This window comes from Lepus europaeus, chromosome 7 (genome assembly GCF_033115175.1).
Source record: "Lepus europaeus isolate LE1 chromosome 7, mLepTim1.pri, whole genome shotgun sequence".
Lineage (NCBI taxonomy): Eukaryota > Metazoa > Chordata > Mammalia > Lagomorpha > Leporidae > Lepus > Lepus europaeus.
The window spans coordinates 17,825,015-17,852,960 of NC_084833.1; the positions used below are offsets into that span (position 1 = coordinate 17,825,015).

Below are 27,946 nucleotides of genomic sequence, written 5' to 3' on the forward strand. Positions count from 1 at the left end.
GCCTTCCCAGGCCACAGCAGAGAGCTGGACTGGCAGAGGAGTAGCCGGGACTAGAACCCGGCGTCCATATGGGATGCTGGCGCCGCAGGCAGAGGATTAACCAAGTGCGCCATGGAGCCAGCCCCTCTTTTCTTTATTTTTAAAAATATTTGTTTATTTATTTGAAAGTCGGAGTTCGAGAGAGGCATAGGCACAGGCAGAGGCAGAGAGAGAGAGAGAGAGAGGTCTTCCATCTGCTGGTTCACTCCCCCAGTGGTCATAACAGCTGGAGCTGGGCCGATCCAAAACCAGGAGCCAGGAACTCCATCGGGATCTCCCACATGGCTGCAAGGCCCCAAGCACTTGGGCCATCCCCCGCTGCTTTCCCAGGCCATAGCAGAGAGCTGGACTGGAAGAGGAGCAGCTGGGACATGAAGTGGCGCCCATCTGGGATGCCGGCGCTGCAGGCCGAGGCTTTACCCGCTACGCCACAGCGCCGGCCCCGTTTGCTTCTTTCTGTAGCAACAGACGGCCCCGATGTGATAAAGGGTGGAGGTCGAGCTGCAGGGAGCAACTGTCACAGATGAACGGGGGGGTGGGGGTGGGGGGTGGCGACTAGGGGGTCCAGAATAGTCTGGCATCAATCTTTGTGACTCTGGCAACCATGGGCTCTGCTTCTCCATCCTCCATTTTGGGGTGTATTTAGAAGCCACCCCACACCCTCACGGGTAGGCTCCCCCAGCCCTTGGTGTGCAACTCATAACAGCACACACTGAGACAGGCACACACTGCCCTAAACATTTCATTTTATTTGAAAGGCAAAGAGAAAGAGAGATTGATTCCATCCGCTGGTTGCTCCCTAAATGTCTTCAACAGCCAGGCTGGGCCAGGCTGGAGCCAGGAGCCAGGAGCTCCATCTGGGTCTCCCACCTGGGTGGCAGGGGCCCAGCTCAGCACTTGAGCATCCCCTGCTACCTCCCGGGGTGTGCATTAGCAGGAAGCCAGACTCAAAAGCCGAGTAAGGACTGCAGCCCAGCACTCTAACGTGGGACGCGGGCATCGCAAGCAGCGACTTAGTGGCTGAGCCACATGCCTGTCTGAGCGCTGTCAGACATAAGCCCGCTACAGTAGCGGTCCCGGGCAGTGGGCACGGCAGCCACCGACGTGCTTCAAGGTTGAGGAGAAGGCAGTTCCGAACTTGGGGTCTGTGGCACAACCCATGCCTGGCAAGGATGCTTCTGACCCATGATCCTCAGGGCCATGGACCAGGCACACTTGGCAGCCAGAGGGAGGTGCGGACGGGGGCTGGCATTGTGGCCACTTTCAGTGTCAGCCTCCCACTTCCGATCCAGCCCCCGGCTAATGCATCTGGGAGGGCCGTGGAAGTTACCCGAGTGCTTGGGCCCCTGCACCTATGTGAGAGACCCTGATGGAGTTCCTGACTCCTGGCTGCAGCCTGGCCCAGCCCCAGCTGTTGTGGCCATTTGGGGAGTGAACCAGCGGATGGAAGACCTCGATCGCTCTCTCTCCCTCCTTCCCTCCCTCCCCCTCCCTTTCTTCCACATAAATAAATATTAACAAAAAACGATGCAGACAGGGCTTGGGGTACCCTGAAGGTCACCGGACTTGGAGGGGCAGGAGCCTTGGTGGTGTGTCAGGGGAGGGGAAGGGACAGGAGCCAGCCAGGGACAATGTGGCCCTACCTTCTCCCCGAGCAGACCTCAGCTCTCTGGAATTTGTCTATATTTAGCAGGGCCTGGGCAGGAGGCAGATAAGCAGAGCCAGGGAGGGGGAGGCCCCCATATATAGTGGGGAGGCCAGGACCCCACTCAGTCCGTCTCTGGGTGGCCCGTGCCTGCGTGGTGCCTGGTGTGACTTCTCTCACGATGCCGGAGCCGGGGAAGAAACCAGGTAGCTCCCGGCCTGCAGCTGGGTCTGAGTGGGGGGCTGGGGGCAGGGGGTGACTGCAATCAGGGGGCAGGGCTGGGAGGGAGTTCTTGAGGGGGTAATGAGGATGAGGTCTCGGAGCTCCAGGGCATGGTAGGGGTCCCCCCAGGTCCCATTCTGAGTCTCCATTTCTATGCTCAATTCCTCTGAAGACAGAGAAAGTGAATCCAGGATCAGGACCCCAGAGTGAGGCGAGAGCCCAGGCAGGGGGCAGCCAGCCCACACCCCGGTTCCAGGGCACAGGGGGACCAAGCTCAGCCCAGACGTGAGCCAGGCTCAGTGCATGCCCTTGGGCCAGCCCCACCCGCCTTGTGCCTGTCTCCCCATCCACACCGGAGGGCTGGGCTGGGCTCTGCCAGCTGATAGCCAATCCGCCTCGTGAGCCTGCACCCGTGTGGCCCCCACGCCAGGCCCGGCCCACGCTGCAAGTGATGCAGTCCCTCTTCCCAAGGAGAAAACATACAAGCAGCTCCTGAGGCCGGGCCAAGGGCAGAGAGACCACAGAGCAGCGGCTAGGGTCTGAGCCCGGCCCTAACCAAGGCTGTTCTGGGCAGGCCCCCAGCCCCCCACCCCCAGCCACCTCCCAGGCCCGCTTTATCTCAGTTGTCCCTTGGAGGACAAATTTAGCCACATTCCACGTAAGCAGAGCACCTGCCCTTTGTCAAGGGCCCCAGACAGTGGGGGGATGGGGATGGGGGCTGGGCTGAGCAGCCGTGTCCCCAGGCGGGGAGAGCGGAGTATTTAGGGAACACACCTAGCAAAGTCTGGCGGAGGTTAGGACCACAGCCTTGGCTCCCCTGCCTACTGGCTGCGAGATCCTGGATAAACCACTCAACCTGTCTGAGCCTCAGTGTCCTCATCTGGGAAATGGGCGTAATAAGGGCACCCACCTACATCCCGGAGCTGCTGGAGAAGCCAGAGGTGCTGTGTGGAAGGACTTAATAGGACAGGGGCAGGGGCACGAGCCGCCAGGGGCCCTCTGCAGCCTCCATTTGGCTCTGCAGCCTCAGCCTTCAGCAAGAAGCCGCGCTCTGCAGAGGTGGCCGCAGGCAGCGCCGCCGTGTTCGAAGCTGAGACCGAGCGGGCCGGGCTGAAGGTGCGCTGGCAGCGGGGAGGCAGTGACCTCACTGCCGGTGACAAGTATGGCCTGGTGGCCGAGGGCACACGTCACACGCTGACGGTGCGGGACGCACGCCCTGCTGACCAAGGCTCCTATGCGGTCATCGCTGGCTCCTCCAAGGTCAAGTTTGACCTCAAGGTCATAGAGGCAGGTAAGACTCGGGTCAGCCCGATTTTGGGGGTTTGCAGTTCTTGGGGCAGGGGCAGTCCCGCCGCTGCCTCCCCGGCCCCCCAAGGTACAGGAGGCGCTGTCACATGGCCTTGCCCAGAGACCCCTCCCTGGCTCTACAGCAAGACCTCCCTGCTTGAGCCGGCCGCTGGGCAGCTGGGGGGAGTTCAGAGATGGACAAGGCCTCCCAGGGCAGCCCCACACACAGATGGCCATGAGATGGGCCAGCTGTTCTCCCAAGGGAGCCCTCAGGGTGGGGGTGAGGAGGGAGCCCAGGGCCGCCTGGGGGAAGTGAGCAGGGCTGAACCGCAGAGCCGTGGAGAGCAGAGCAGGGATGCAAAGCCAGGAGGGGAGGCTGAGAGGGAGCAGTGCAGGCCGGGTCCCTGCTCAGCATCAGCCATGGCTCAGGGGCCCCGGACTCCGGACATCCTCATCAAACAAGAGGCGTGCTCAGGAGTCATGCTTGGGAGAGAGAGGGCGGAGGGGAGGGTCTTGGATTGGAAGCTCTGCCATGACCTCCCACCTGGTCTCCTCCAGAGAAGGCAGAGCCTGTGCCAGCCCCTGCACCTGCTGAGGCCTCTGGAGCCCCTGGAGTAGCCGTGGCTCCAGCACCCGAGCTGGAAAGCAGTGCCCCAAGTCTTGAAGGTGAGAGGGCTGGGCAGGTCAGGACTGGTGGGTACGGGGGTGACCCTGGGTGGGTCTCAAAGGCCTTTGCTCATAGGGTCAAACTCAGCAGCTGCCGCCAGCCCTGCCCCTGGGTGCCCTGGGGCCCCTGATGACCCCATCGGCCTCTTTGTGATGCGGCCACAGGACGGCGAAGTGACCGTGGGTGAGTGTGGGTTGCTGTGCAGAGGGTGGGGTGGGGAGGCAGGCGGCAGGGCACCCTCGAGCCCAGCTTTCTGCCCCTCTCCTGCAGGTGGCAGCATCACCTTCTCGGCCCGCGTGGCCGGGGCCAGCCTCCTGAAGCCACCCGTGGTCAAGTGGTTCAAGGGCAAGTGGGTGGACCTGAGCAGCAAGGTGGGCCAACACCTGCAGCTGCACGACAGCTACGACCGGACCAGCAAGGTGGGGCCTGCAAGGCGTGGGGGTCTGGGGCACACAGGGGCCTGCGGTGCTGTAGGCAGGGCCAATCCGCTCAGGTGTACAGGCTGTGCACTGCACAAAGTGCTTCAACTTCAATAGATGCCATCACACACTAGGGTGCGATCACAATCATGCACCAGCAGATGGCAGTCACGGGCCTTGAGACAGACACGAGGCGGGTGGAGCATTGACCACTCCCAGACTCTGTTAGGGCCCCGTGTCCGCTGACGCCTCATCCCCACAGGTCTACTTATTTGAGCTGCACATCACCGACGCCCAGGTGGCCTTTGCCGGTGGCTACCGCTGCGAGGTGTCCACCAAGGACAAATTTGACAGCTGCAACTTCAACCTCACCGTACACGGTGAGGGGGTCGTGGTGTCTGTCCTGGGCCCAGGCTCCCTGTGGGTCCCAGTTCACTGAGCCTGTCTCCACTTCCCAACACTAGGGGTGGGGGGACATGGGTGCTCACCAGGCGCCCCACTGCTGCTCCCACAGAGAAATCCACAGAGGCCCCCAGGGCTGGGCTGGGGGCTCTGGGCAGAGGCCAGATGTAGCACAGAGACGGGCGAGGGGGAGCTGGAGATGAGAGGGAGCCCACCCCCCACTCCCACAATGGAGTGGGGACCATAAGCTGCTCCTGTTTCCGGCAGCCCTGGAAGGCAGGTCCGGGGCAGATGGGTGGGCCTACAGACACTCCCAGAGCCCACTGCGGCTCTCCCCGGGCTGCTCTGAAGCCCCCTCCCTTCTCTCTTTGAACCCAGAGGCCATTGGCCAGGGAGACCTGGACCTCCGTTCTGCTTTCCGTCGCACGTGAGTTGAGGGCAGAGCAGTGCTGGGGTCTCGGGCCAGTTGGGGTCAGGGCCAGGGGCACACAGGAGGCAGAGCCCAGGCAATGTGGTGGGGAAGGGGGGCGGGCAGGGTTGGTCTGTGGGGGTGGGGGGAGCCAGCCCCGCTGGGCCAGTGAGGATTCTGAATTCAACCCCACAGGAGCCTGGCTGCAGGTGGTCGGCGAACCAGGTAGCCTTCCCCTGCCCCTCCCCTGTCCTGGTCACAGACCCTGGGGGTTCTGAGATGGGCCAGAGCTGGGACTGCCCGGTGTCCTTTCCTCCCCTCCCCCTCCCCCCCCACCTGTCCTGTCCCCAAGCTGCTGCCAGTCCCCTCCCCCGCAGCCTCACTGCTGTCCCCTCTGCACAGTGACGGCCACGAGGATGCTGGCATCCTGGACTTTAGCTCGCTGCTGAAGAAGAGGTGAGACCCTGGCCACAACACCCGGGCAGGTCCTCCCGGGATGGACCAGAAGGGTGCGCGAGAGTTGGGAGGGCCCCACACTGCCATCGGTCACGCACGGCCCCCACGCCCACCCCCAGCGGGGTCCGCAGCAGCTCCCTCTCTCCATGCTGGACCCAGAGGACATGGGGGAGGCCCCAGGGCTGCAGGTGCTGCCCACCGAGCCCAGCTGGGCTGACCCGTGTTCTCTGTCTGTCCTCTCCCTCCCGCTGCCGTCGCCCTCTGCTGCGGTTGCCTGCCGCTGCTGCCACGCAGAGAGTAAGACCTGGGCTTGGGGGCTTGGGGGCAGCAGGGCGGGGATGGTCAGAGCTGACGCTTGTGGGGTCTAAGGCGCATCCCTGCCAGAGGCTCAGACTGGGGAGGGGGCACACCCACACAGGAGTCGCCTGGGGTGTGAGGGGCAGGTGCGGAGGAGGGCGGGGAAGTGGGAGGAGGTGGAGGCCCAGGCCATGGGGGCCACGCCCCCAGGGAGGGAGCCCTGACCTCTGCTGTACCCTCTGTCTTTTCTGCCCCACCTGGAGCAGCAGTCTCCGGACCCCGCGGTGAGTGCCCAGCACTGCCCAGTGCCCTGGCCACCCCCACTTCAGCCAGAAACCCCGCCCCAGCCCCGGCCCCTCCTAAGCCCCCCTGGCCTCTAGACCTGGTCCAGAATCCACTAGAAGGGAGGGGACAGGAGGTAGGGGCAGGGACAGCTGCCTGGTCTTGGGCCCCCGGGGAAGCCCTGAGCAGCCCGGCCCCCTGAGCCCTCCACTCGGACTGCGGGCAGCAGGGACTCGAAGCTGGAGGCGCCCGCGGAGGAGGACGTGTGGGAGATCCTGCGGCAGGCGCCGCCCTCCGAGTACGAGCGCATCGCCTTTCAGCACGGCGTCACCGACCTGCGGGGCATGCTGCGCCGCCTCAAGGGCATGAGGCAGGACGAGAGGAAGAGCACAGGTTAGCCCCTCTGCCCTACCCGGGCCGGAGGCTAGACCTGCCCCATCCAGCAGCTGGGAGCCGGGGACAGCAGTGGCCTTGCCTGCTTGTTCGTTGCCTGGCGCACAGCAGGTGCCCGCTGGTCGTAGGAGCCCTCGTAGCAATAATAGCTCCTTGCTGAGCCAAGCATGTCGTCCTCATGACAGCATTATGAGGCCAGAATGATTGTCACTTCCATTCTACAGATGAGGAAACTGAGGCAGGGAGAGCTTTGTGAAGGAACTGGCCCCGTGTGGCACACCCAGGCGCTGGGTCGCTGCCCCCTGAAGCTGGCTCCTGGCGAGGCCAGAGTGCTTGAGGGCGTGGGGCTCCCTCTCTACCCTGCACCTCGCTCCCGCTCCCTGGCGGCTGCAGGGCTGGTGGCCTTGGCAGTCACAGTGCCTGTTTGAGCCTGTCCCCTGTGGCATGGGGACTGTCATGAGGGCCTCAAGGCACGAGGGGAGTGAGACTGCAGGAGTGAAGAGCCAGAGCGGGGAGCAGAGAGCAAAAATGGGGTTGTTGTCAAAACAGAGCAAAGAGGGAGGGGAGGGACACTTATCTCACTCCCAGGAAGCACCTAACCCTGCTGAGAGCAGAGAGACAGACAGACAGATGGACAGACAGATAGACAAGGAGGTGACAGAGATGAAGACACAGAATCACAGAGGAGACCCAACAGGGTGAGGCGGAGGCAGCAAGGCCCATAGGGCTGTGTGGAGGACCCAGGCCTGGCCACAGCACCATGGCTAGGCTGCAGGGGAGCGGGTGTGGGCAGGGAGGAGCCCAGGGCTGAAGCGTGGTGCTTAGCCTTCCAGAAGAAGCTGGAGCCAGCCTACCAGGTGAGCAAGGGCCACAAGATCCGGCTGACCGTGGAGCTGGCCGACCCTGATGCCGAGGTCAAATGGCTGAAGAACGGGCAGGAGATCCAGATGAGTGGCAGGTGTGTGAGGGTGGCCCCAGGTCCTGGGGGTGGGGGCCGTGGGGAGGGCGGCAGGTGTGTGAGGGTGGCCCCAGGTCCAGGGGGTGGGGGCTGTAGGGAGGGTGGCAGGTGCGTGAGGGTGGCCCTGGGTCCTGGGGCTGGGGGCCATGGGGAAGGCGGCAGGTGTGTGAGGGTGGCCCCAGGTCCAGGGGGTGGGGGCTGTAGGGAGGACAGCAGGTGCGTGAGGGTGGCCCTGGGTCCTGGGGCTGGGGGCTGTGGGGAGGGCAGCAGGTGCGTGAGGGTGGCCCCGGGTCCCGGGGGTGGGGGCCGTGGGGAGGGCGGCAGGTGTGTGAGGGTGGCCCCGGGTCCAGGGGGTGGGGGCTGTGGGGAGGGTGGCAGGTGTGTGAGGGTGGCCCCAGGTCCAGGGGGTGGGGGCCGTGGGGAGGGCAGCAGGTGTGTGAAGGTGGCCCCGGGTCCCGGGCTGGGGGCCGTGGGGAGGGTGGCAGGTGTGTGAGGGTGGCCCCAGGTCCAGAGGGTGGGGGCTGTGGGGAAGGCGTCAGGTGTGTGAGAGTGGCCCCAGGTCCTGGGGGTGGGGGCCGTGGGGAGGGCGGCAGGTGCGTGAGGGTGGCCCCAGGTCCAGGGGTTGGGGACCGTGGGGAGGGTGGCAGGTGTGTGAAGGTGGCCCTGGGTCCCGGGCTGGGGGCCGTGGGGAGGGTGGCAGGTGTGTGAGGGTGGCCCCAAATCCAGAGGGTGGGGGCCGTGGGGAGGGTGGCTGGTGTGTGAGGGTGGCCCCAGGTCCAGGGGGTGGGGGCCGTGGGGAGGGTGGCAGGTGTGTGAGGGTGGCCCCAGGTCCAGAGGGTGGGGGCCGTGGGGAGGGCGGCAGGTGCGTGAGAGTGGCCCCGGGTCCTGGGGCTGGGGGCCGTGGGGAGGGCGGCAGGTGTGTGAGGGTGGCCCCGGGTCCAGGGGGTGGGGGCCGTGGGGAGGGTGGCAGGTGTGTGAGGGTGGCCCCGGGTCCAGAGGGTGGGGGCCGTGGGGAGGGCGGCAGGTGCGTGAGGGTGGCCCCGGGTCCTGGGGCTGGGGGCCGTGGGGAGGGCGGCAGGTGTGTGAGGGTGGCCCCGGGTCCAGGGGGTGGGGGCCGTGGGGAGGGTGGCAGGTGTGTGAGGGTGGCCCCGGGTCCAGAGGGTGGGGGCCGTGGGGAGGGCGGCAGGTGCGTGAGGGTGGCCCCGGGTCCTGGGGCTGGGGGCCGTGGGGAGGGCGGCAGGTGTGTGAGGGTGGCCCCAGGTCCAGGGGGTGGGGGCCGTGGGGAGGGTGGCAGGTGTGTGAGGGTGGCCCCAGGTCCAGAGGGTGGGGGCCGTGGGGAGGGCGGCAGGTGCGTGAGAGTGGCCCCGGGTCCCGGGGGTGGGGGCCGTGGGGAGGGTGGCAGGTGTGTGAGGGTGGCCCCAGGTCCGGGGGGTGGGGGCCGTGGGGAGGGCGGCAGGTGTGTGAGGGTGGCCCCAGGTCCAGAGGGTGGGGGCCGTGGGGAGGGCGGCAGGTGCGTGAGAGTGGCCCCGGGTCCCGGGGGTGGGGGCCGTGGGGAGGGTGGCAGGTGTGTGAGGGTGGCCCCAGGTCCGGGGGGTGGGGGCCGTGGGGAGGGCGGCAGGTGTGTGAGGGTGGCCCCAGGTCCAGAGGGTGGGGGCTGTGGGGAAGGCGTCAGGTGTGTGAGAGTGGCCCCGGGTCCAGGGGCTGGGGGCCGTGGGGAGGGCGGCAGGTGTGTGAGGGTGGCCCTGGGTCCTGGGGCTGGGGGCTGTGGGGAAGGCGTCAGGTGTGTGAGGGTGGCCCCAGGTCCAGGGGTTGGGGACCGTGGGCAGGGCGGCAGGCGTGTGAGGGTGGCCCCGGGTCCCGGGCTGGGGGCCGTGGGGAGGGTGGCAGGTGTGTGAGGGTGGCCCCAAATCCAGAGGGTGGGGGCCGTGGGGAGGGCGGCTGGTGCGTGAGGGTGGCCCCAGGTCCAGAGGGTGGGGGCCGTGGGCAGGGCGGCAGGCGTGTGAGGGTGGCCCCGGGTCCCGGGGCTGGGGGCCGTGGGGAGGGCCGGCCTCTGTCTCTGTCCCCTTTTCTCTCCGGCTGTGTTTCCGGTTTTCCTGACTCTGCCTCCCCCCCCCCCCCCCCCCGCTCCCATCCGGAATGCTCCAACGGCCTCTTCCACCCCACAGCAAGTAGGTCCCCTCCTGGACAGCCTGGGTCGGGGGGTTGCAGTGGGGTACCTGAGCCCGGGGGATGCACCCATGGCTCTGCTGCTTCTTCCTGCCCCCACCCCCACCCAGGTATATCTTCGAGTCAGTGGGCGCCAAGCGCACCCTGACCATCAGCCAGTGCTCCCTGGCGGACGATGCCGCCTACCAGTGTGTGGTGGGCGGCGAGAAGTGCAGCACTGAACTCTTTGTCAAAGGTGAGCCTGGGGCCCCGGGACGGGGTTCCGGGGAGGGGAGGAGGTGGCCACAGAGGGCCTGGCCCTCACTCTCGCTCCCACTACTGGGACAGAGCCTCCTGTGCTGATCACGCGGCCCCTGGAGGACCAACAGGTGATGGTGGGCCAGCGGGTGGAGTTTGAGTGCGAAGTGTCGGAGGAGGGGGCCCAGGTCAAGTGGTGAGTGGCAGGGGCACAGGCATGGGGCCAGGCGGGGGGCCAGGCCCAGCTGTGCAGTGGAGGCCACAGCCCTGCCGTCTCCCCTACCCTCATGAACCGGCCAGGCTGAAGGACGGGGTGGAGCTGACCCGGGAGGAGACCTTCAAATACCGGTTCAAGAAAGATGGGCGCAGGCACCACCTGATCATCAATGAGGCCACGCTGGAGGACGCGGGGCACTACGCGCTGCGCACCAGCGGGGGCCAGGCACTGGCGGAGCTCATCGTGCAGGGTGAGTCCAGAGTCCAGGCCTGTGAGGCCGTGGGCAGGTCGGTTTCACACCTTGGGCCTCACCTTTCTCATCTGTGCTGGAGTAGCCACCCCCAGGGGGTGTCTGGAGGGCTGCACGGGCCTGGTCTGTGTCATCCCTGGAACATTTGGATTTCCCAGTGTGCACTGTGCCATCACGGGTACACACGTGTGTTACACGCATACTCATGCATGTTTTCCCAAGCCCACCACACGTGCCCAGACGTGCCCAAACCGGTGCCCACGTGCCCGCGCGTCCTCACCCCCACCCCCACCCCTCACCTCCACTCCGCCCCCAGAGAAGAAGCTGGAGGTGTACCAGAGCATCGCGGACCTGGCCGTGGGCGCCAAGGACCAGGCCGTGTTCAAGTGCGAGGTCTCGGACGAGAACGTGCGAGGCGTCTGGCTCAAGAACGGAAAGGAGCTGGTGCCAGACGGCCGCATCAAGGTGTCCCACATCGGGCGGTGAGTGTGCCGGCGGGGCCACAGACGCCGTCGTCGGGAACGGGACAGAGGCTCCGAGACCGAGACACGGAGGTGGGGACTGAGAGGGAGAGACAAGAGCAATCAAGTGGTGGGGATGAGGGTGGAGAGAGAGGGACAGAGACAGAGAAGCATCAGGGAGGCAGACAGGGTCCGCGGCCCCGCCCCTCCCCAGCTCGGGACCCCAGCGGCGCAGGAGGCCACGGAGGAGGCCAGCTCTGGCCAACGCCCTCGCCAGCTCCCCGCCCTTTTGCTCACCCCCAGAGCATCTGCGCCCAGCCGTGCCGGGCCCAGGTTCACCGGGATTAGTGAGACCCAAGCCTGCCCGGTCTTCAAGGACCCAGCCAAGGAGACATTTTGGTGTAGAAATCACGTCCACACTGCCTACCTCGGGACACATGCCAGGCAGCTGGATAATTCAGAAATAGAGAAAGCACACAAAACCAGCACACACACCCAAGAGCTCGGACAAGGCCAAGGCGCCCTGGAGCCCCCAGGTGGGGCATCCAGCGAGGCTGGGGGTGCACGGTCCAGTGTGGTCCCCTGAGCCGCTGATGCATTGCAGGGTCCACAAACTGACCATCGACGACGTCACGCCCGCGGACGAAGCCGACTACAGCTTTGTGCCCGAGGGCTTTGCCTGTAACCTGTCTGCCAAGCTCCACTTCATGGGTGAGCTGGTGCTGGCGGGGGGGAGGGGTGGGGATGGGGAAGGCAGGGCCTGGAGCACCCCCCCACACCTTTGCCGCCGCTGAACCACCTGCTACTCTTTCTCTTGCAGAGGTCAAGATTGATTTTGTGCCCAGGCAGGGTGAGTCTGGGGTCCCTGTGTGCTGCCTGGGCTCCTGCCCACCTCCCTGCACCCCACCCCACCCCCATCCTGGCCCTGCCACTCACGACCCTGGACCACTTAGAATCTCTCTGAGTCTCACTTTCTCCATCTCTAAAATGGGGGTGTGGATGAAGCCGACGCTTAGAGATGCCAGATGGGCCCCTGGCGTGAGCTTTTACCATTGGACCTTTGTTTCGTTGGGAGGTACCGTCCCAAACTGGGCCCACTCAACACTGTGCTCCACTTGCGGAGGGTTCCGTGGTGAATGGTTTGGGAAGCTCGTGTTGACGCAGGGAGCACTGAACCTCATGGGTTAGGGGTTCTGAGAAGGCCACGGTCAAGAAGCTTAACTTGGTTTAACCCAGGGCTTCCGGTGATGGAATGTTCTAGAGTTTGAGTGGGTTGGTGAAAGACCAACAAGCAGTGGCTGCTGCCCCGGAGACCTGTGCTCCTCCCAGCTCCCCCTTCTTCCATGGGCTTGGCCCCTCTCTTCTCTGATCCCTGCTACTCGGCCCCCCAGAACCTCCCAAGATCCACCTGGACTGCCCGGGCCGCACACCAGACACCATCGTGGTTGTCGCTGGGAACAAGCTACGCCTGGATGTCCCTATCTCTGGGGACCCTGCTCCTACTGTCATCTGGCAGAAAACAATCACACAGGTACCGTGGCTCCCTCCTCAGTTTCTCTGACTGTGAAATGGGCACATGGGACCAGATGAGTGTTTGGATCCGCTCCACACTCCACCCCGCGGCACATGCTCATGTCCCACACCTGGCTGCCTGTTGGGGGCTGGTCACGGTGGGCAGCTGCCGAGAAGGTGGGAGGAGACAGAGGGGCCCCTCCAGGCTGAGTCAGCCCCTCTCCCCCTCCTTCCCGCGTGCTCTGTTCCCAGGGGAAGAAGGCCCCCGCCGGGCCGGCCCCCGACGCCCCAGAGGATGCAGGTGACAGTGACGAGTGGGTGTTTGACAAGAAGGTGAGCCAAGCGTGTTTGTCCCTCATCGCTCTCTCTCCACGGTGGGTGCACCTGCCCAGGCAGGGCCCACTGTGGAAAGACCCCTCTACCCCTGGTGATGGGGCCACTCCTTGGATCCCCGCCCCCCGAGCTAGCCTTGACTTTGGGCTTCTTCCTAGCGAGGAGTGGGGTCCCCGGCTCTTCTCTAAGCAGAGCCCGCTCACCCGGGTCCGCTCCTCCAGTCTGGTTCTTCTGCAGGCCTGCCTACCTGGGGGCTAGTGGGATCCTCACAACAGCTGTGGAGGAGGGGATGCGAGGCCTGGACAGGTTTGGTGACCTGGCTGGGACCCTCTGCGAAGGCAGAGCCTGAGCCCCTTGCCCTGGGGCCCACAGTTCATGAAAGGCTTTTGAACTTGGTGCTTGCATGGTGCAGGTCCCCTCCGGCTGTGTCCTTCCCTTTCCCCCACCCCACCTCTGCCACCATGGCCCCTGTGCTGGGCTCCCCTCCCATCTCGAAGCCATCTGGGCTCGGACCCAACTCCCTATACCCCGCAGCTGCTGTGTGAGACCGAAGGCCGGGTGCGAGTGGAGACCTCCAAGGACCGCAGCGTCTTCACGGTCGAGGGGGCTGAGAAGGAAGATGAGGGCGTCTACATCGTGACCGTGAAGAACCCTGTGGGCGAGGACCAGGTCAACCTCACAGTCAAGGTCATCGGTGAGGCCGCCTGGGTCCAGGCCAGAGAAAGCACAGGGGCAGCGCCAGGGCCACTCGACAGAGGGCCCGAGGCACACCCTCGGAGGCGGCAGCGGCCACGGCCATGAGCGGGGAGGTGTCTCTGGCTGCTCGGAACCCTGTTCCCATGGGGAGACAGAGGCAGACGCACCTCGCTGATTCCCTAGGAGTCGGCTGCACCTGAGCCGGCTCCGAGGGCCGGGCAGAGTGCTGAGCTCAGAGCAGTCTCTTGTGCCTGTGGGAGTCTGGGGATTCGACCGTGCAACAAGCCACGGAGCTGTGAAAGGGCCAAGAGGGAGTGGGTGGCCAATGGGCAGATCCCAGGCCAGTGACACGCCCAGCAGTACACTCTAGGAAGGGTGCCTTGGCTCTTGGCCAGGGCATTGCTGGAGGGACCAGCAGGTTGTCCCAGACCCGAAGCTGGGCAGGGCCGACGGGGTCCTGTCTCTGCCCTCCAGACGTGCCAGACGCCCCTGCCGCCCCCAACATCAGCAACGTGGGCGAGGACTCCTGCACGGTGCAGTGGGAGCCGCCGGCCTACGACGGCGGGCAGCCGGTCCTGGGTGAGCGCCAGGACGCTGGGGACCACGGCGGGGCGGCAGGGCTGGGGGTGAGGGCAGCCACTGGGGCTGCCGAGGCCAGATCAGAACTCCCGCCTCCACCCTCCACCTGCCAGGCTACATACTGGAGCGCAAGAAGAAGAAAAGCTACCGGTGGATGCGGCTGAACTTCGACCTGCTGCCGGGGCTGAGCCACGAGGCGCGGCGCATGATCGAGGGCGTGGCCTACGAGATGCGCGTCTACGCGGTGAACGCCGTGGGCATGTCCAGGCCCAGCCCTGCCTCTCAGCCCTTCATGCCCATCGGTGAGCCGGCCTGGGCATCCCCTCCCAGCCGTGGGGCCCCAGCGATGTCGGCAGCTGCCCTGTGCGTGGGAGTCGCTGCTAAGGCTCAGTGGGGGATAAGCCACCCCGTTTTACAGATGAGGAAACTGAGTCTTGGGAAAGTGAAGTGACCAGCTGAGACCCAGCCAGACCCCGTGTTGGGTTTTCCAGCCTCACTCTCCAATTCTGTGAAATGGGGCTAGTGCAGTTTAGATAAGGCAGGCTGGCGCCTGGCATATAGTGTATGCTCACTGAACGTTAGCTGTTCCCTGGTTTCCACCCCCTTCAACTCGGGGTTTGTTGGAGGGGTCTGTGGGAAGAACCCTGGATGGAGAAGCCACGGGAGGTGTGGTTTGTGGAGCCAGCTCCACGGCCCCCAGGGGGTCCTCTGTCTCCCTCAAGGCTCTGTTTCTTCATCAGACAATGGTGTCTCGGGGGAGAAGGCCAAGGCCGAGGCTGTGGGGGTGCCCTCAGAACACCTGCCCTCCAAGAGGCCGGCTGTGGCGGGGGCAGGCTCCCGTGGGCCAGTGCCTTCCGGTTTGCTCTGTTCCTGGTCCCCTCACCTAGTTACGTAGCGTTTCCTTGTTCTCAGGGGTAGCTGTGCTCTGGCCTCCGTTCCATTCAGTTCCTGTAACTGTGGCTTGGGGATGCCCTCTGAGCCGGGCAGGCAGGGGCATCTTCTGGGTCAGGGGTCTCCGGCTGTCCCAGCTGGTGCAGGCTCACTCACAGGGACCCCTCCCTCCCAGGCCCCCCCAGCGAACCTACGCACCTGGCTGTGGAGGACGTCTCTGACACCACGGTCTCCCTGCGGTGGCGGCCACCGGAGCGCGTGGGAGCAGGCGGCCTGGACGGCTACAGTGTGGAGTACTGCTGGGAGGGCTGTGAGTGCCGGCCCTGGGCCCCCGCCAGCCGGCAGAGGGCGGGCAGCAGAGCTGGGCCGTCCGTACTGACCCCGCCCTGTCCCCGTGCCCAGGCTCGGAGTGGGTGGCCGCCCTGCAGGGGCTGACGGAGCGTACGAACATGCTGGTGAAGGACCTGCCCACGGGGGCCCGGCTGCTCTTCCGTGTGCGTGCATACAATGTGGCAGGGCCTGGAGCCCCCGTCACCACCAAGGAGCCTGTGACGGTGCAGGAGATACTGCGTGAGTGCCCCGTGTGCCGTTATGAGGCCCGCATAGTAGTCTGGGCGGGGTGGGGCGGGGCTGGGGTCTCAGCCACATCCTAGGCTCAGGGCAACAGTGCCGGGGGGCTTGCTTGGTTTTTTTGTGTCAGCCTCCCTGTTGAAGAACAGGGAAAGTCTAGGCCATTATTTCCGGGCTCTGACAAGTCCCTCAGCCGCAACGGGCAGGTACTGTCCATGTCCTGGGGACTGAGCACTGAGGCCAGTGGGGGTCAGACTGGGCCGTCTGGGACCCCCTTCTGTTCCACTCCATCATGTAAGGACTGGTCCTAAAAACTGGAAGGAGGGGGAGGAAACAGCACGGGGTGTAGGGTCTAGAAGCCTAGATCTGTCTGCTCCATGGCTTTCTGGCTGTGTGACCTCAAATGAATTGCTCGGCCTCTCTAATCCCTCCCTCTTGCAAGGCTCATTTGGAAGCAGGCGCTTGGTAAGGCACTTGGGACTGGGGAGTCTGGGTTGCTGTGGGTTACAGGGAGGCCAGAGGAGGGGCAGGGCCCAGCATGTGGCTCTTTTCTTAGCTGCAACTCTCTGGGCTCTGTCTCAACAGAGGTTGGAGGGGCTGTAGCAGGTCAAGCCACCACCTGCAGTGCCGGCATCCTGTATAGGCGCCAGTTCAAGTCCTGGCTGCTCCACTTCTTCTTTTTTTTTTTTTTTTTTTTAAGATTTGTTTATTTATTTGGAAGAATTACCGGGGTGGGGGGTGTCTTCCATACACTGGTTCACTCCCCAAGTGGCTGCAATGGCCGGAGCTGCATCGATCCAAAGCCTGGAGCCTCTTCCGGGTCTCCCACATGGGTACTGGGCCCAAGGACTTGGGCCATCTTCTACTGCCTTCCCAGGCCATAGCAGAGAGCTGGATTGGAAGTGGAGCAGCTTGGACTCGAACTGGCACCCATATGGGATGCCAGCACTGCAGACGATGGCTTAACCCGCTATGCCACAGCGCTGGCCCCTGCTCCACTTTTTTTTTTTTTTAAATATTTTATTTATTTGAGTTACAGAGAGAGAGCCAGAGAAAGAGGTCTTCCATTCCACTGGCTCACTCCCCAAATGACAGCAATGGCCAGAGCTTTGCTAATCCAAAGCCAGGAGCCAGGAGCTTCTCCCAGGTCTCCCACATGGATGCAGGAGCCCAAGGAGTTGGACCTTCTTCTACTGCTTTCCCGGGCCATAACAGAGAGCTGGATAGGAAGTAGAGCAGCTGGGACATGAAGCGGCACCCACATGGGATGCCAGTGCTGCAGGCTGGAGCATTAACCTGCTGTGCCACAGCACCAGCCCCCCCCCCCCCCCCCAGCCCCATCCACTTCTGATCCAGCTCCCAGCTAATGCGCCTGGGAAGGCAGTAGAAGATGGTCCAAGTGTTTAATCCCTTGAGGACCCTTGGGCCCCTTAGACCCAGATGAAGCTCCTGGCTTCTGGCTTTGGTCTGGCCTATCCTGGCCATTGCAGCCATTTGGAGAGAGAATCAGCAGATGAAAGACCTCTCTCTCCCTCTGCCTCCCTTTCAAATGAATAAATCAATCTTTAAAGAGATGGAGCTGTGGAGTTCCTCAGGGCTGGGACCGGAGTGGGCACCAGCTCAGCCGTCCCCTCTAAACCCACAGAGCGACCACGGCTTCAGCTGCCCAGGCACCTGCGCCAGACCATCCAGAAGAAGGTTGGGGAGCCCGTGAACCTCCTCATTCCCTTCCAGGTAGGGCTGACCCCTGCCCTGTCCCCAAGGGGGAGACCACCATTTTGGTCATGCGGGCATGGCCAGCAGGGGGCTGTTTCTCAGGAAGCCACCCCACCCCACCACTGGCACACACGTGAGGTTGGGGCTCCTCTGTGGGAGGCAGGCTCAGGATTGAGCTGTCCCTGCCCACAGGGCAAGCCCCGACCTCAGGTGACCTGGACCAAGGAGGGGCAGCCCCTGGCCAGCGAGGTGAACATCCGCAACAGCCCCACGGACACCATTCTGTTCATCCGTGCCGCCCGCCGTGACCACTCGGGCACCTACCAGGTGGCAGTGCGCATCGAGAACATGGAGGACGTGGCCACGCTGGTCCTGCAGATTGTGGGTGTGTGCCTGTGGGCCTCCCTGCGCGCTCACTGAGCTGGGCTGCCTGGGGAAGGGCGCGGGCCAGGTCCTGGCTAGAAGCAGGGGAGGTGACCCATCTCCTCCGGCAGACAAGCCAAGTCCCCCCCAGGATATCCGGGTCGTGGAAGCTTGGGGTTTCAACGTGGCTCTGGAGTGGAAGCCGCCCAAAGACGACGGCAACACAGAGATCTGGGGTTACACAGTGCAGAAAGCGGACAAGAAGACTCAGGTGAGCCTGGGGTGCTGCCCCACCCCTACTCCCTCTGCTGATCTGGTGACCTCCACAGTATGGACGGAGGCTCCGGGAGCAGCCAAGGGAGCGCTGCCCCCAGAGGTGCCCCTTGCCTCGTGTGCCCCAGGAGTGGTTCACCGTCTTGGAGCATTACCGCCGCACCCACTGCGTGGTGTCAGAGCTCATCATTGGCAACGGCTACTACTTCCGAGTCTTCAGCCATAACGCGGTGGGTCCCAGTGACACAGCCGCCACCACCAAGGAGCCCGTCTTCATCCCCAGACCAGGTGCCTCATCCTCACTCCCACAAGGGAGCCGGTGCAGGGACTGTGGCCTAGCTTGGTCCTCCTGACACCATCTGTCACCAACAGGCATCACGTATGAGCCACCCAGCTACAAGGCCCTGGACTTCTCGGAGGCCCCAAGCTTCACCCACCCCTTGGCGAACCGCACAATTATCGCTGGCTACACCACCATGCTCTGCTGCTCCGTGAGGGGCAGCCCCAAGGTAGGGAACCTGGGGCCCTGGTCCTGGCCGACCCTAGGGGCAGGACCCACGGGCCCCGTCTCCCCCCACCTCTGGGTGTCTGAAGGGCCCTCTGCCTGCCCAGGGCCTTGGCACTCACCATTAGCCGTGTTCACGCCCAGCTTGGGGCATAGTTTGGGACTCAACATGTGTGCCCCCAGAAATGTCTCCCCCCAGGTTTCACACCAGCCCCCCTCAGCCTACGATGGTCTCCCTCCCTCCATTGACCTCACTTGTAGCCCAAGATTTCCTGGTTCAAGAATGGCCTGGACCTGAGGCAAGATGCCCGCTTCCGCATGTTCAGCAAGCAGGGGGTGCTGACCCTGGAGATCAGGAAGCCCTGCCCCTTCGACGGAGGCATCTACGTGTGCAGGGCCACCAACTTACAGGGCGAGGCCCAGTGTGAGTGCCGCCTCGAGGTGCGAGGTGAGGAGCCTGCTGGGCCAGGGCTGGCGTGCGGGTGGCAGGGTGCTGCCTGTGTCACGGCTGGGTGGGCCCTGGCTTCTGGAGAGCTGGGAGACACATGGCGTGCCTTCTCTCCTGCAGTGCCTCAGTGACCAGGCTGGCTCCCAGGGATGGCCAGGTATGGACACCAGGGTGCGAGCCTTGGGCTACTAGTCTAGGGGTATGTGTGTGTGTGTGTGTACAGGCCTCAGGTCACTCACGATGGAGTCCATTACAGGCACAGCTGGACGCCAGCCCTACCTGCTGGAAGGCTGGAGAAGCTGGAGAAGCCATCCTCCTGCTCCTGGATGTGTGTGTGTGTGTGCACATGCACACAGGTGTATCCTGGGCTGGGGGGCGGGGGGGGGGGGGCAGCACAGCAGCCAGGAGTGGGCTCTACAAAACAGAACTGGGGAGCTCCCATGGGAAGCTCTCGGAACCTCGGGGCAAAAAGTGGGTGGGCTTAGACGATGCTGCTTGGGGACAGGCCCTTCTGGCTGTCACATCTTCTCAATAAAAGATGAGTGCAGTCACAGAACTCACCTTTCCCGCGCCGTGGGCAGGGGGACATTCACTTGACTGTCACAGATGCTATTTCCCGGGTGATTAAATGCGGCCAGAGAGGAACTCTGAGCTGAGAATTTAGCACCAAAACCTCATCCCCGCTTCAGATGAGAAAGCAGAGGAGCTGGCGTGGAGGGATGCCGGGCAGCAGCAAGCCACGTACCCCTGCTCTTCTGCTCGGGTCCCAGGACTCCCAGGATCCTGTGCTAGTGGCCCACGGTCTTGGCAGGTGGGGGTGGGCTGTGTCCACAGGTGCCAGGGTATCAGGCTGCATCAGGCTGCTGGAGTCCCAGCGACCAGCAAGTCCAGCGCCCACCCACACCCGGATTTCAGGTAGCAGAGGGCAGTCCTGTCTGGCCAGACACGGGTGGCATGAGGCCCAAGGCCAGGGCCCTACTCTGTTCTTACTGCCCCCACGGGGAGCCTAAATGTGGTCACGACTTTCAGGAGGAAGCTGAGAGGCCCTGGAGGTGCCCTCACAGTAGCCGCTTCCTGCCGGTGAGGTGCCGGGTCTTTCCCTGGCATAGGAAGTCCATGCGGCCTGCTCCTTTGAGTTCTGCTCAACATAAGGCACTCCTGGCCCAGAGCCCAGCGCCCAGCTTCAGGCCCTGCAGCGGGGCTGGCTGCACCATCCATCCCCAGGTCCTATCTGTGAGGGGAACAGAGAGGCGGGGGCTGCCCGGCTCGGCTGTTCCCAGCACCACAGCCCCGGAGGAAGGAAAGCTCTCTGCTGCAGCCTCTCTCTGGGAGCCCCGGAAGTGGCAGCTGGGAGCTGGGCCTGCGCGTGCCACAGCCTGGACAGGGAGGACCTCGTCTCCCTCCCCTCCCACCCAAGCCCAGGCTCAGCACCCCCCTCCCCCAGGCCGGGGCTGAGAGATCTCGCTGACCACAGGGTAGCCAGGCGGCCAGGGGGAGTTAGGACATTTATTTCATAATCACAGAGCTGTACATTTCTATAAATAACGTAGAGCAGGGATATTTACAGCCCCCTCCCCCGCTCCCCAGGCCATCTTTCCCTTCTGGCACCCGGTGCCAGGAGACGCTGCCTGCAAGAACAGGCGCGCGGACGGGACCCGGCCACTCCCCATCCCGCCCTAGTTCTTGGGCAGCGTAGCAGTGGTCCCTGGGTCACTACTAGTCCCAACCACTCCATCCTCTCATGTGGAAGGCAAGGGAGCGCCCTGTAGGAAAGTCCCAGGGCCGTCCCGCAGGTGCTGCCCCCACAGCGCTGGGCCATGGAGGAGCCACCACTTGGGAGAGGCAAGAGGAGGCAGGGAGGTCGCAGCTCACTCCCAGCTGCCCCCAAACTCTTCCCTTCCTTTCCCTGCCCACCCCTGGCCTGGCAGGGCAGGCTCAAGTCTCCCTCACCGCCCGCAGAGCGGACCTGCTCCAGGTGCCCAGTCGTGCTGGGTCACAGAGGACGGAGAGCGGGCTCCTGCACTGGGGGGTCAGGATGCCGACGACAAGGACGAGAAACCACGACACAAACATCTCAAGGACACGCAATGGTGGGCTCGCACTGGCCCAACACACACCCACCCACACACTCACTCTTGGGGCCTTGCGGGGACAGTAGGCTCACCTTCTGGGAGTAGAGGGGGAGGTGGCAGGGGCTATCTTAGCCCTGTGACAAACGCTCAAAGACACTCAGAGACGTATAACTGGGACCCAACTAAGACTCGGCTTGCGCAGAACACACACCACCCACGTCTCGTCACAGCAGCACTGCACACGCGGGGACAGCAAGACACACGGGCGTTCCCTGGCTGGGCGGCCGCTTCGCCCCCTCCATCAGCTGGAGACAGGCCGCGGGGGGGTTCTGAGACCTTCCTCACTGCTGCGAGCTGCAGCCACGTACGAGAAGAGACACAACACAGAGTAGCAGATCTCGTGGGCCTAGAGGGAGAGAAAACCAGACAGGTCAGTCACACGGAGATTCCTGTGCCTGCACGTGTGGAGGGTGTGCCAAGCCGGCGACTCCTGCCCTGACACGGAGCACAAGGCGCGGGAGAGGGGATCAGTGCACATGTGCCTGCTCCCAGGGCTGAAGACTGGTTCGGCCTCGGCTGTGTTGCAGGCACCTGGACGAGGTGCCCACAGACGCCCACCCCCCTCCTGCGCAGAGGTCCCCAGGGAGCCCTGCGCAGCCCTGGCGTGTCTGGGCTGGGTGGCACACTCACCATTGGTGTCTTGTACTTGTGGCTCACCACTTCTTTAATTTCAGGAACTAAAACCGGACGGGCAAGAGACAAAACAGAAAGTTCAAAACTAAGAGCGACAGTGCCATGCTCCCTCAGGCGGCAGTGCCTGGCACCAGGGTCCCCTTCCCTCTGCGGCCTCTCGCAGTGGCTGCCGGCAGCTTAGGCTGGACAGGCCTGCAGCCACCCGAGACTTCTGTCCAGACACTGCCGGAGGAGACGACACTGCCCCCAGACAGCTGGGCTAGACCTCTGGAGCCCGTGGTTCTGAAAGGCCCCGCCTGGCCACCGCTCTGTCCAGGGCCCTGGGGACTGGCAGATGGGAGCTGGGAGAGGAGCGTTGTCTCCAGCCTGTGCCTCACCTTGCCCAAATGCCCGGGAACTCACGCCTGTCACCAGCCCCGAAGTTCCCTTTGTTCCCAGCCCCTACCCAGAGTGTCCCAGGGCTGCAGGAGGAAGGAACACGACACTAAACCCATGAGACTGCAAGTGAACTTCCCTGAGTGGCAGGAGAAGCCCAGGCCTGCCTGTGTGAGGGAGAGCGTCAGAGGGCTCGGCAGCAGACACATCGAGCAGGAGAGACAGGCGGGGACAGCACCCGGGGAGCGGCAGGCAGATACACACATGTCCACAGCCCAGAATGCAAGACCGAGTCACCCCTGCCCCAGCCATGCAGGGGTTCTGCTTGGCCAGAGGAGGGAGCAGGGCGCCCGGGCTCAGCCATCGTCATCATGGTCCCTTGAGACTGGGAGCAGAGGGGTGTGGCATCCCCCTGGGAGCCAGAAAAAAAAGTGGGGTGAGTTGGCCACGCCTTCTCCTGACCCTGAGAGTAGAATTCGGGGAACTCGGGGTTAGCATGTCATAACCTCGTCAAAGGCCGAGCGAGTTGGAAGATTCTCCCAAACATCTCTCGGGCAGAAGAGAGAAGGGAGCGCAGGAGGGGAGAGGACTGGGCTCCGGGAGCCAGTGCGAGAGTGGAGGGAAGTCGGGAAGGAAGAGGGTGGGGAGAGAGGAGGAGACGAGGTGGCCATGTGAGCAGCTGGTGTGGTGAAAGGGAGCCCGCCCACCCAAGTAGGGCCCAAGGCAGGGCCTGGGGAGAGGCAGCACGAGCCGAGCCGCGGTCACTTTACCTGCTGGAGAACGAAGGTTTTCATAGCAGCGATGAGGGGCACAAAAGAATGAAGCACAAACACAGCAGGAACTCAAAGCCCCAGGGTGAGACCCCTCTACACCACTCCTTAGCGCTGACTGGGGACGGCCGGCTCCCGGCTCCCCGCTCCAACTGCCCTTCTGCCCCTGAGGCCCACCGGGCTTCCCTGCCCCTCGGGCGCGCTGCCTGCGATGCCCCCGCCCCTCCTCTAGCACAGAGGCCAGGCGGAGATCAGAGCTGGGCTGCTGGAGAGACGGCAGCAGGCAACGCAGACACAGCAGAGCTTGGGCATCGCCAGCCTGCTCCAGCCCAGGTCTTGCTGACGCCCGGCCCGTCTGGCCAGGCCGGGGAAGGTGGCGCTACTTCCCAGAGCCTCTTCGGGGCGTCTCCCACTGGCTGTTCTGCAGCCACTGACGGCCCTCGCCCTCTCCTTCCCTGCTCATCTCGGGCTCCCCTTCCTCCCTGTCTCCTGCTCTCCTGACCGCTCTGCAGAGGCGCTTCTTCTCCCTGCCCCTCGTGCCGCCTCTGGAGCGCCGAGGTTTGAGTGACTGCCATGGGAGTCCAGACCTAAGAGCAAAATAGTGTAATTACCAAATTCCTCCAGGACAAAGACGCCTCGAACTGTATTGCACTTTTTAATGTGATTCAGCTCTATGAAAACCTGCAAGAGAGGGAGGGAGGGTGGCGTGAGGCCCGGAGGCTCCACCCCTGCCTGCCCCACAGAGCCCACTCTCCAGGCTACACAGCCCCGCTCCCACACAGAAAACCTGCTTCCCCAAGGGAGGACAGAACTCACACACACACACAACTCAAAAGCGCTAAGAAGCAAAGACAGCAGAAAGGGCGTGTACCTTCCGCTCCTGGCCGGAGGAGAAAGCATGGGAGAGAAATGAAGGCGTTAGTTTTAACGGTCAAGCCCAACCCAAAGGCCCCTCTGCTGGCCTGGGCTGCCCGCCCGTGCCCTCTGCCCGGGCAGTGCTCATAGGACACAGTGCCCCGGTTTCCCCCTCAGCCCGTCAAGTCTCGACCCTTCCATGCATCCTCCTCCGGCGCAGAGGGGCTGGCACGGGCGCAAAGCTCCCCGGGGCTGTTCTTGGGCTGGGAGGTGTTGGAATCTCCCTCGAAACAGGATCCGGGTCTCCCAGCAGTATGTGCCGATCACACTAACAGCTGCCACTCGCCCCCTGGGAGCTCTATAACCCTTAAGCCTCGGTGGTACAGTCTGCAACACTACCCCTAGCTGAGCGATGAGGACCATGCAGGTCAGCGAGTGTATCTGTCCGTGAATAGTGCGACTGGACTTCAAATTGAAGCACATCCTGGCTCCAACTCTGTCTTTGGCCCATCTGTGGCTCCACGCCGTACCAGCTCCGCAGGAGGGGGTCTGGCGCGTTCCCCCACACCAACTGACTGCTGTGTGGCAGACACAGGACCACAGGCCACTGTCTCATTACCAGACTGAGAAGTCAGCGCTTACTCCCCCCAAGAAGGGCTCTCTAGCTGGGGCCCAAGCCCTCAGCTACTGAGTGGCGCCCCCATACTTCTCGCTGTCTGACAACATGGTGCCCCAAGGGCAGAACAAGGAATTCGGCAGGGCCCCTGTGTCATTTAACAAGATCTCATCCTCAGAAGGGGAGGCCACAGCACTAAAACATGGCCAGAGACCCACGCCCCAAGAAGTGCCGGCACCTTTGTGGCCTAGAAAAGCACTTAGGCAAAACTCTTCGGGCTCACCCCAAGGTCTCTAGGGGTTTGCTGCCCTCCTAAGCCCCAGACTGAAACAGTGAGGGGCTGCCGGGAAGCGAGGGCAGCTGTTTCTTGTTACACCACGCTGCCCAGCCAGAATTCTCAAGGGAGAACTCCCACGGCAAGCCAAGGAAGCCAGCCCCAGAGTCCCACGTCACCCCCTGCTGAGGATCGGCTGCCTGTGCTCAGGGACTGTGGTGCGGGCCCGGGGCCTCACGGAGAGGAACTGGCATGTCAGGGAATGGGAGGGAAGGCACTTGTGTGAAGTCAGAGCTGTGAACGGACCTGGGATGACGCGCTGGCCTCAGAAAGGAATTAGCTTAAGCAATGTCCACTGAGAGAAAAAGTAACACTGTATTAAAAGACCAAGAGAAAAACAAAGTCAGCTCCTATGGTGGCATCACCACAAGGGAAAGATGATCCTGAAGTGCTCCCCCACCGGAAGAAGAGGCACAGGGCCTGTGGAGCGGGGGACAGAGCGGGGACACTCAAAGGAAGGGAGAGGACAAGAAGAATCAGCGGGAGAAGGAAGTGGCAAATAAACACACACTTCAGAGAGGACAGAGACGAGTCGCTCGCACGCACACACGCACGCATGCGCTCCTCGCACACCGGAACTACTGGAGGAGCTCAGCCAGTCTAGACTCTCAAAGCACAACCACCAAGCAAAGCACACCCTGGGAATAAAGGGAGGCAGCGGTGCTGCGCAGAAGGGCCGAGTGAGACGCTCCCACTCACACTGTGCCAGTCCAGCGGCCGGGCAGCATGGCCCCAGCCTCACTGTCCCTCTCAGCCTCCCGCCACAGGCTCCTGGGGTCACCAATGTCACTGTGCCCTCCCCTCTGCTCTCTCTTGGGTCCAGCTGCTCCCATTCTCCCAGCGGCCCTCGCTCATGCTCACTGGGAAGGCACTGGGGACCTGGACAGCGATCCCTATTTCAGATGGAACAACAGGGCCAGGCAGCCTTGTGCTGCCACCTCCACCTACCTGGTTGTGCATGAACTTGAGATTGATCCCTTCCAGAGTGACCTGCAGCAAGCCACCCTCACCAGTTTTCATGTCCTGCACAGGGAACTCGCCACCTAGTTCAGGCCCTGTGGTGAGGGAGTGGGTATCAGCTAACCGGTGAGGTGGGCAACCCCAGTCCCGACCTCCTCACCAGGCCTCTGACACTCAGGCCCAGGGAAAGCACCGTGTCGCCTCTCACCCGGCTTGATGCTCTGCTGTCGGGCGGCAGCACGCTCCATGCTGTCCTTCACGCAGTAGTACAGCTCCCGGCACTGCGGCACAGGGGAGACAGCTGCTGTCACACAAGCCTTGCCGGGCTCCCGCCCTCTGCCAGCTGAGGAATGCTGGGCCAGGGCCAGGTCTGAGAGACACCCTCAGGTGTCCCGCACAACAGATGGGGGCACAAAGGGCAGCCCAGATATGGATTCTGGAACTTTAACTTCTCAGCGGGATGCTCGTTGTTGGCCTTCAATGGCTACCCCACCCCCAACGCAAACAGGGATCCTGGGTACCTTCTTAGTGTAGAACTTGTTGAGCTGGGTCTCAGAGCCATTTCGACGCCACAAGCACAACACCTTGGTCTTGGGACAGTAGGTCATGTTGATGAGTTTCTCATACCACCAGCGCTCATAGACGGTCCCGATGTTACTACGCAGCACCACGCAGTCATCACACACCTGGGCAAGTGCACAGAGCAGTTCGGTGGCGCTGGTCTCTGGAGAGCCTCGCCCATCCCTGGCCACACTCCACTGCTTCCCACAGGGCAGGAGTCGGACAACTGCACCGTCAGGTTTTCTGCCCTATACTCACAGTCTCCCTCGGTGGAGACACAAAGACAGAACGACTGGCCATCCTGTCTGCTAGGGTTGTTAAAAGAAATGAAGGCATTGGATGGAGCCTGTGTGCACAGAGGCTTACTCCTCCAGTCTGTCCTCTCTGCCACCTCTCCCACGTCCTACAGATTTCTTTTTTTTTTTTTTTGACAGGCAGAGTGGACAGTGAGAGAGAGACAGAGAGAAAGGTCTTCCTTTTACCGTTGGTTCACCCTCCAATGGCCGCCGCGGTAGCGCGCTGCGGCCGGCGCACCGCGCTGTTCCGATGGCAGGAGCCAGGTGCTTATCCTGGTCTCCCCTGGGGTGCAGAGCCCAAACACTTGGGCCATCCTCCACTGCACTCCCTGGCCACAGCAGAGAGCTGGCCTGGAAGAGGGGCAACCGGGACAGGATCGGTGCCCCGACCGGGACTAGAACCCGGTGTGCCGGCGCCGCAAGGCGGAGGATTAGCCTGTTGAGCCACGGCGCCGGCCCCACGTCCTACAGATTTCAAGTGTTCACAGGGTATCACATGCTTCCCCCACACAACCTTAGGAGTCAGCCCCTTTCTGCTTCAGAAAGACAAAGGCAGGGGATGATGGCAGACTGAACCAATGCATCTTCTAATCCTAATTCTTCCCTGTTTTATTTTATTTTACCTTTTTTTTTTTAAAAAAAAGATTTATCTATTTATTTGAAAGTCAGAGTTAGAGAGGGAGAGACAGAGAGATGGCGATCTTCCATCTGCTGGTGCACTCCCTAGATGGCCACAGTGGCTGGGGCTGGGCCAGACAGAAGCCAGGAGCCAGAAGTTTCTTCAGGTTTCTCACATAGGTAGCAGGGGCCCAAGCACTTGGGCAATCCTCCATTGCTCTTTCTAGGCCACTAGCAGGGAGCTGCATTGGAGGTGGAGCAGCGGGACTTGAATCGGCGCCCATATGGGACGCTGGCATTGCAGGCAGTGGCTTCACCCACTGTGCCACAACACCAGCCCCCTATTCCTATTCCTATAAAAGTATTTTCATAAATTAATAACATAAGTGACACATGAACAATGCTTACTGCACAAAAACTATTCAAAACAGGTGGCAGGCATGTGGCCCGGAGGTGGACTCGACATCCTCTACTGGAGTGCCTGGGTTCAAGTTCTGGGCTCTGTTTCTGGTCCAGTTTCCTGCTAGTGCACACAGTGGAAGTCAGACTGTCTGGGTTACACTTTGCGTTCAGCCATTACTTGGCTGTGGCGCCATGAATAAGTTACTCTGTGTCTAGATTTCCTCATGTGTAAGATGGAGATAACTTTGTGGAGTAGTTGTGAAGACACAATGAGTTAATGCACCAAAAAGCCTATAGGAAGCACATATGGTTAACAGCTATAACAAAACATCAGACAGAAGAAATACAAGAGTGACTATTATTACCATGTTAATATTCTTAATTCTTTCTCCACAGGGGCCTCTCATGCCGAGCAGCTTCTCATACTCACCCTGTCCACACCTGAACTCTACTTCTCTTTCTGGACAGATCTTCCCTTGACGTCCCCTACCTACCTGATGTCTGCCACTCGCATGGCTTCCCTTTGCCCTCAACCACATCCTCACTGAGTCTTCAGGTACCCCCGGGCCACTCTTTCTTTGCCCTACTCCAACGATTAGCTCTTACTTCTTCAATTCTAAGCTCAAAGGTCACTTCTTCCGAGGAGCTGTCCATGACTCCCAGGCCCTTGGTACATATTTCCCTAACTCCCGCCCCCGATG

General features: G+C 62.8%; 2 protein-coding genes across 28 annotated transcripts in view; one reads left to right on the plus strand and one right to left on the minus strand.

Annotated features, from left to right (window-relative positions):
* The first annotated feature begins 1,827 nt into the window (after positions 1 to 1,827).
* MYBPC3 (myosin binding protein C3) lies at positions 1,828 to 19,249 on the plus strand. Its single transcript, XM_062196163.1, has 34 exons — positions 1,828 to 1,890; positions 2,931 to 3,197; positions 3,752 to 3,859; positions 3,936 to 4,043; positions 4,131 to 4,279; positions 4,542 to 4,659; positions 5,060 to 5,108; positions 5,286 to 5,315; positions 5,493 to 5,546; positions 6,107 to 6,127; positions 6,355 to 6,518; positions 7,344 to 7,476; positions 9,642 to 9,644; positions 9,753 to 9,877; positions 9,970 to 10,075; positions 10,180 to 10,346; positions 10,663 to 10,828; positions 11,412 to 11,518; positions 11,628 to 11,657; positions 12,199 to 12,338; positions 12,572 to 12,652; positions 13,187 to 13,346; positions 13,823 to 13,927; positions 14,041 to 14,229; positions 14,994 to 15,128; positions 15,221 to 15,388; positions 17,034 to 17,122; positions 17,297 to 17,489; positions 17,599 to 17,738; positions 17,869 to 18,028; positions 18,113 to 18,249; positions 18,507 to 18,693; positions 18,814 to 18,850; positions 18,950 to 19,249. The coding sequence occupies exons 1-33, from the start codon at positions 1,866 to 1,868 to the stop codon at positions 18,822 to 18,824; spliced, it is 3,825 nt and encodes a 1,274-aa protein (XP_062052147.1). The 5' UTR covers positions 1,828 to 1,865; the 3' UTR covers positions 18,825 to 18,850; positions 18,950 to 19,249.
* Positions 19,250 to 20,189: 940 nt separating this feature from the next.
* MADD (MAP kinase activating death domain) overlaps positions 20,190 to 27,946 on the minus strand; it is a 46,524-nt gene continuing 38,767 nt past the window's right edge. For 11 of the 27 annotated variants that reach the window (XM_062196170.1, XM_062196168.1, XM_062196178.1 and 8 more), the window contains 4 exons: positions 25,890 to 26,054; positions 25,577 to 25,649; positions 25,357 to 25,463; positions 21,509 to 23,190 (listed from right to left, as the gene is read on the minus strand). In XM_062196170.1, coding sequence (XP_062052154.1) covers positions 22,855 to 23,190; positions 25,357 to 25,463; positions 25,577 to 25,649; positions 25,890 to 26,054 — 681 coding nt within the window. In that variant the 3' untranslated portion in view covers positions 21,509 to 22,854. The other 16 variants (XM_062196181.1, XM_062196180.1, XM_062196185.1 and 13 more) reach the window with 2 other exon arrangements.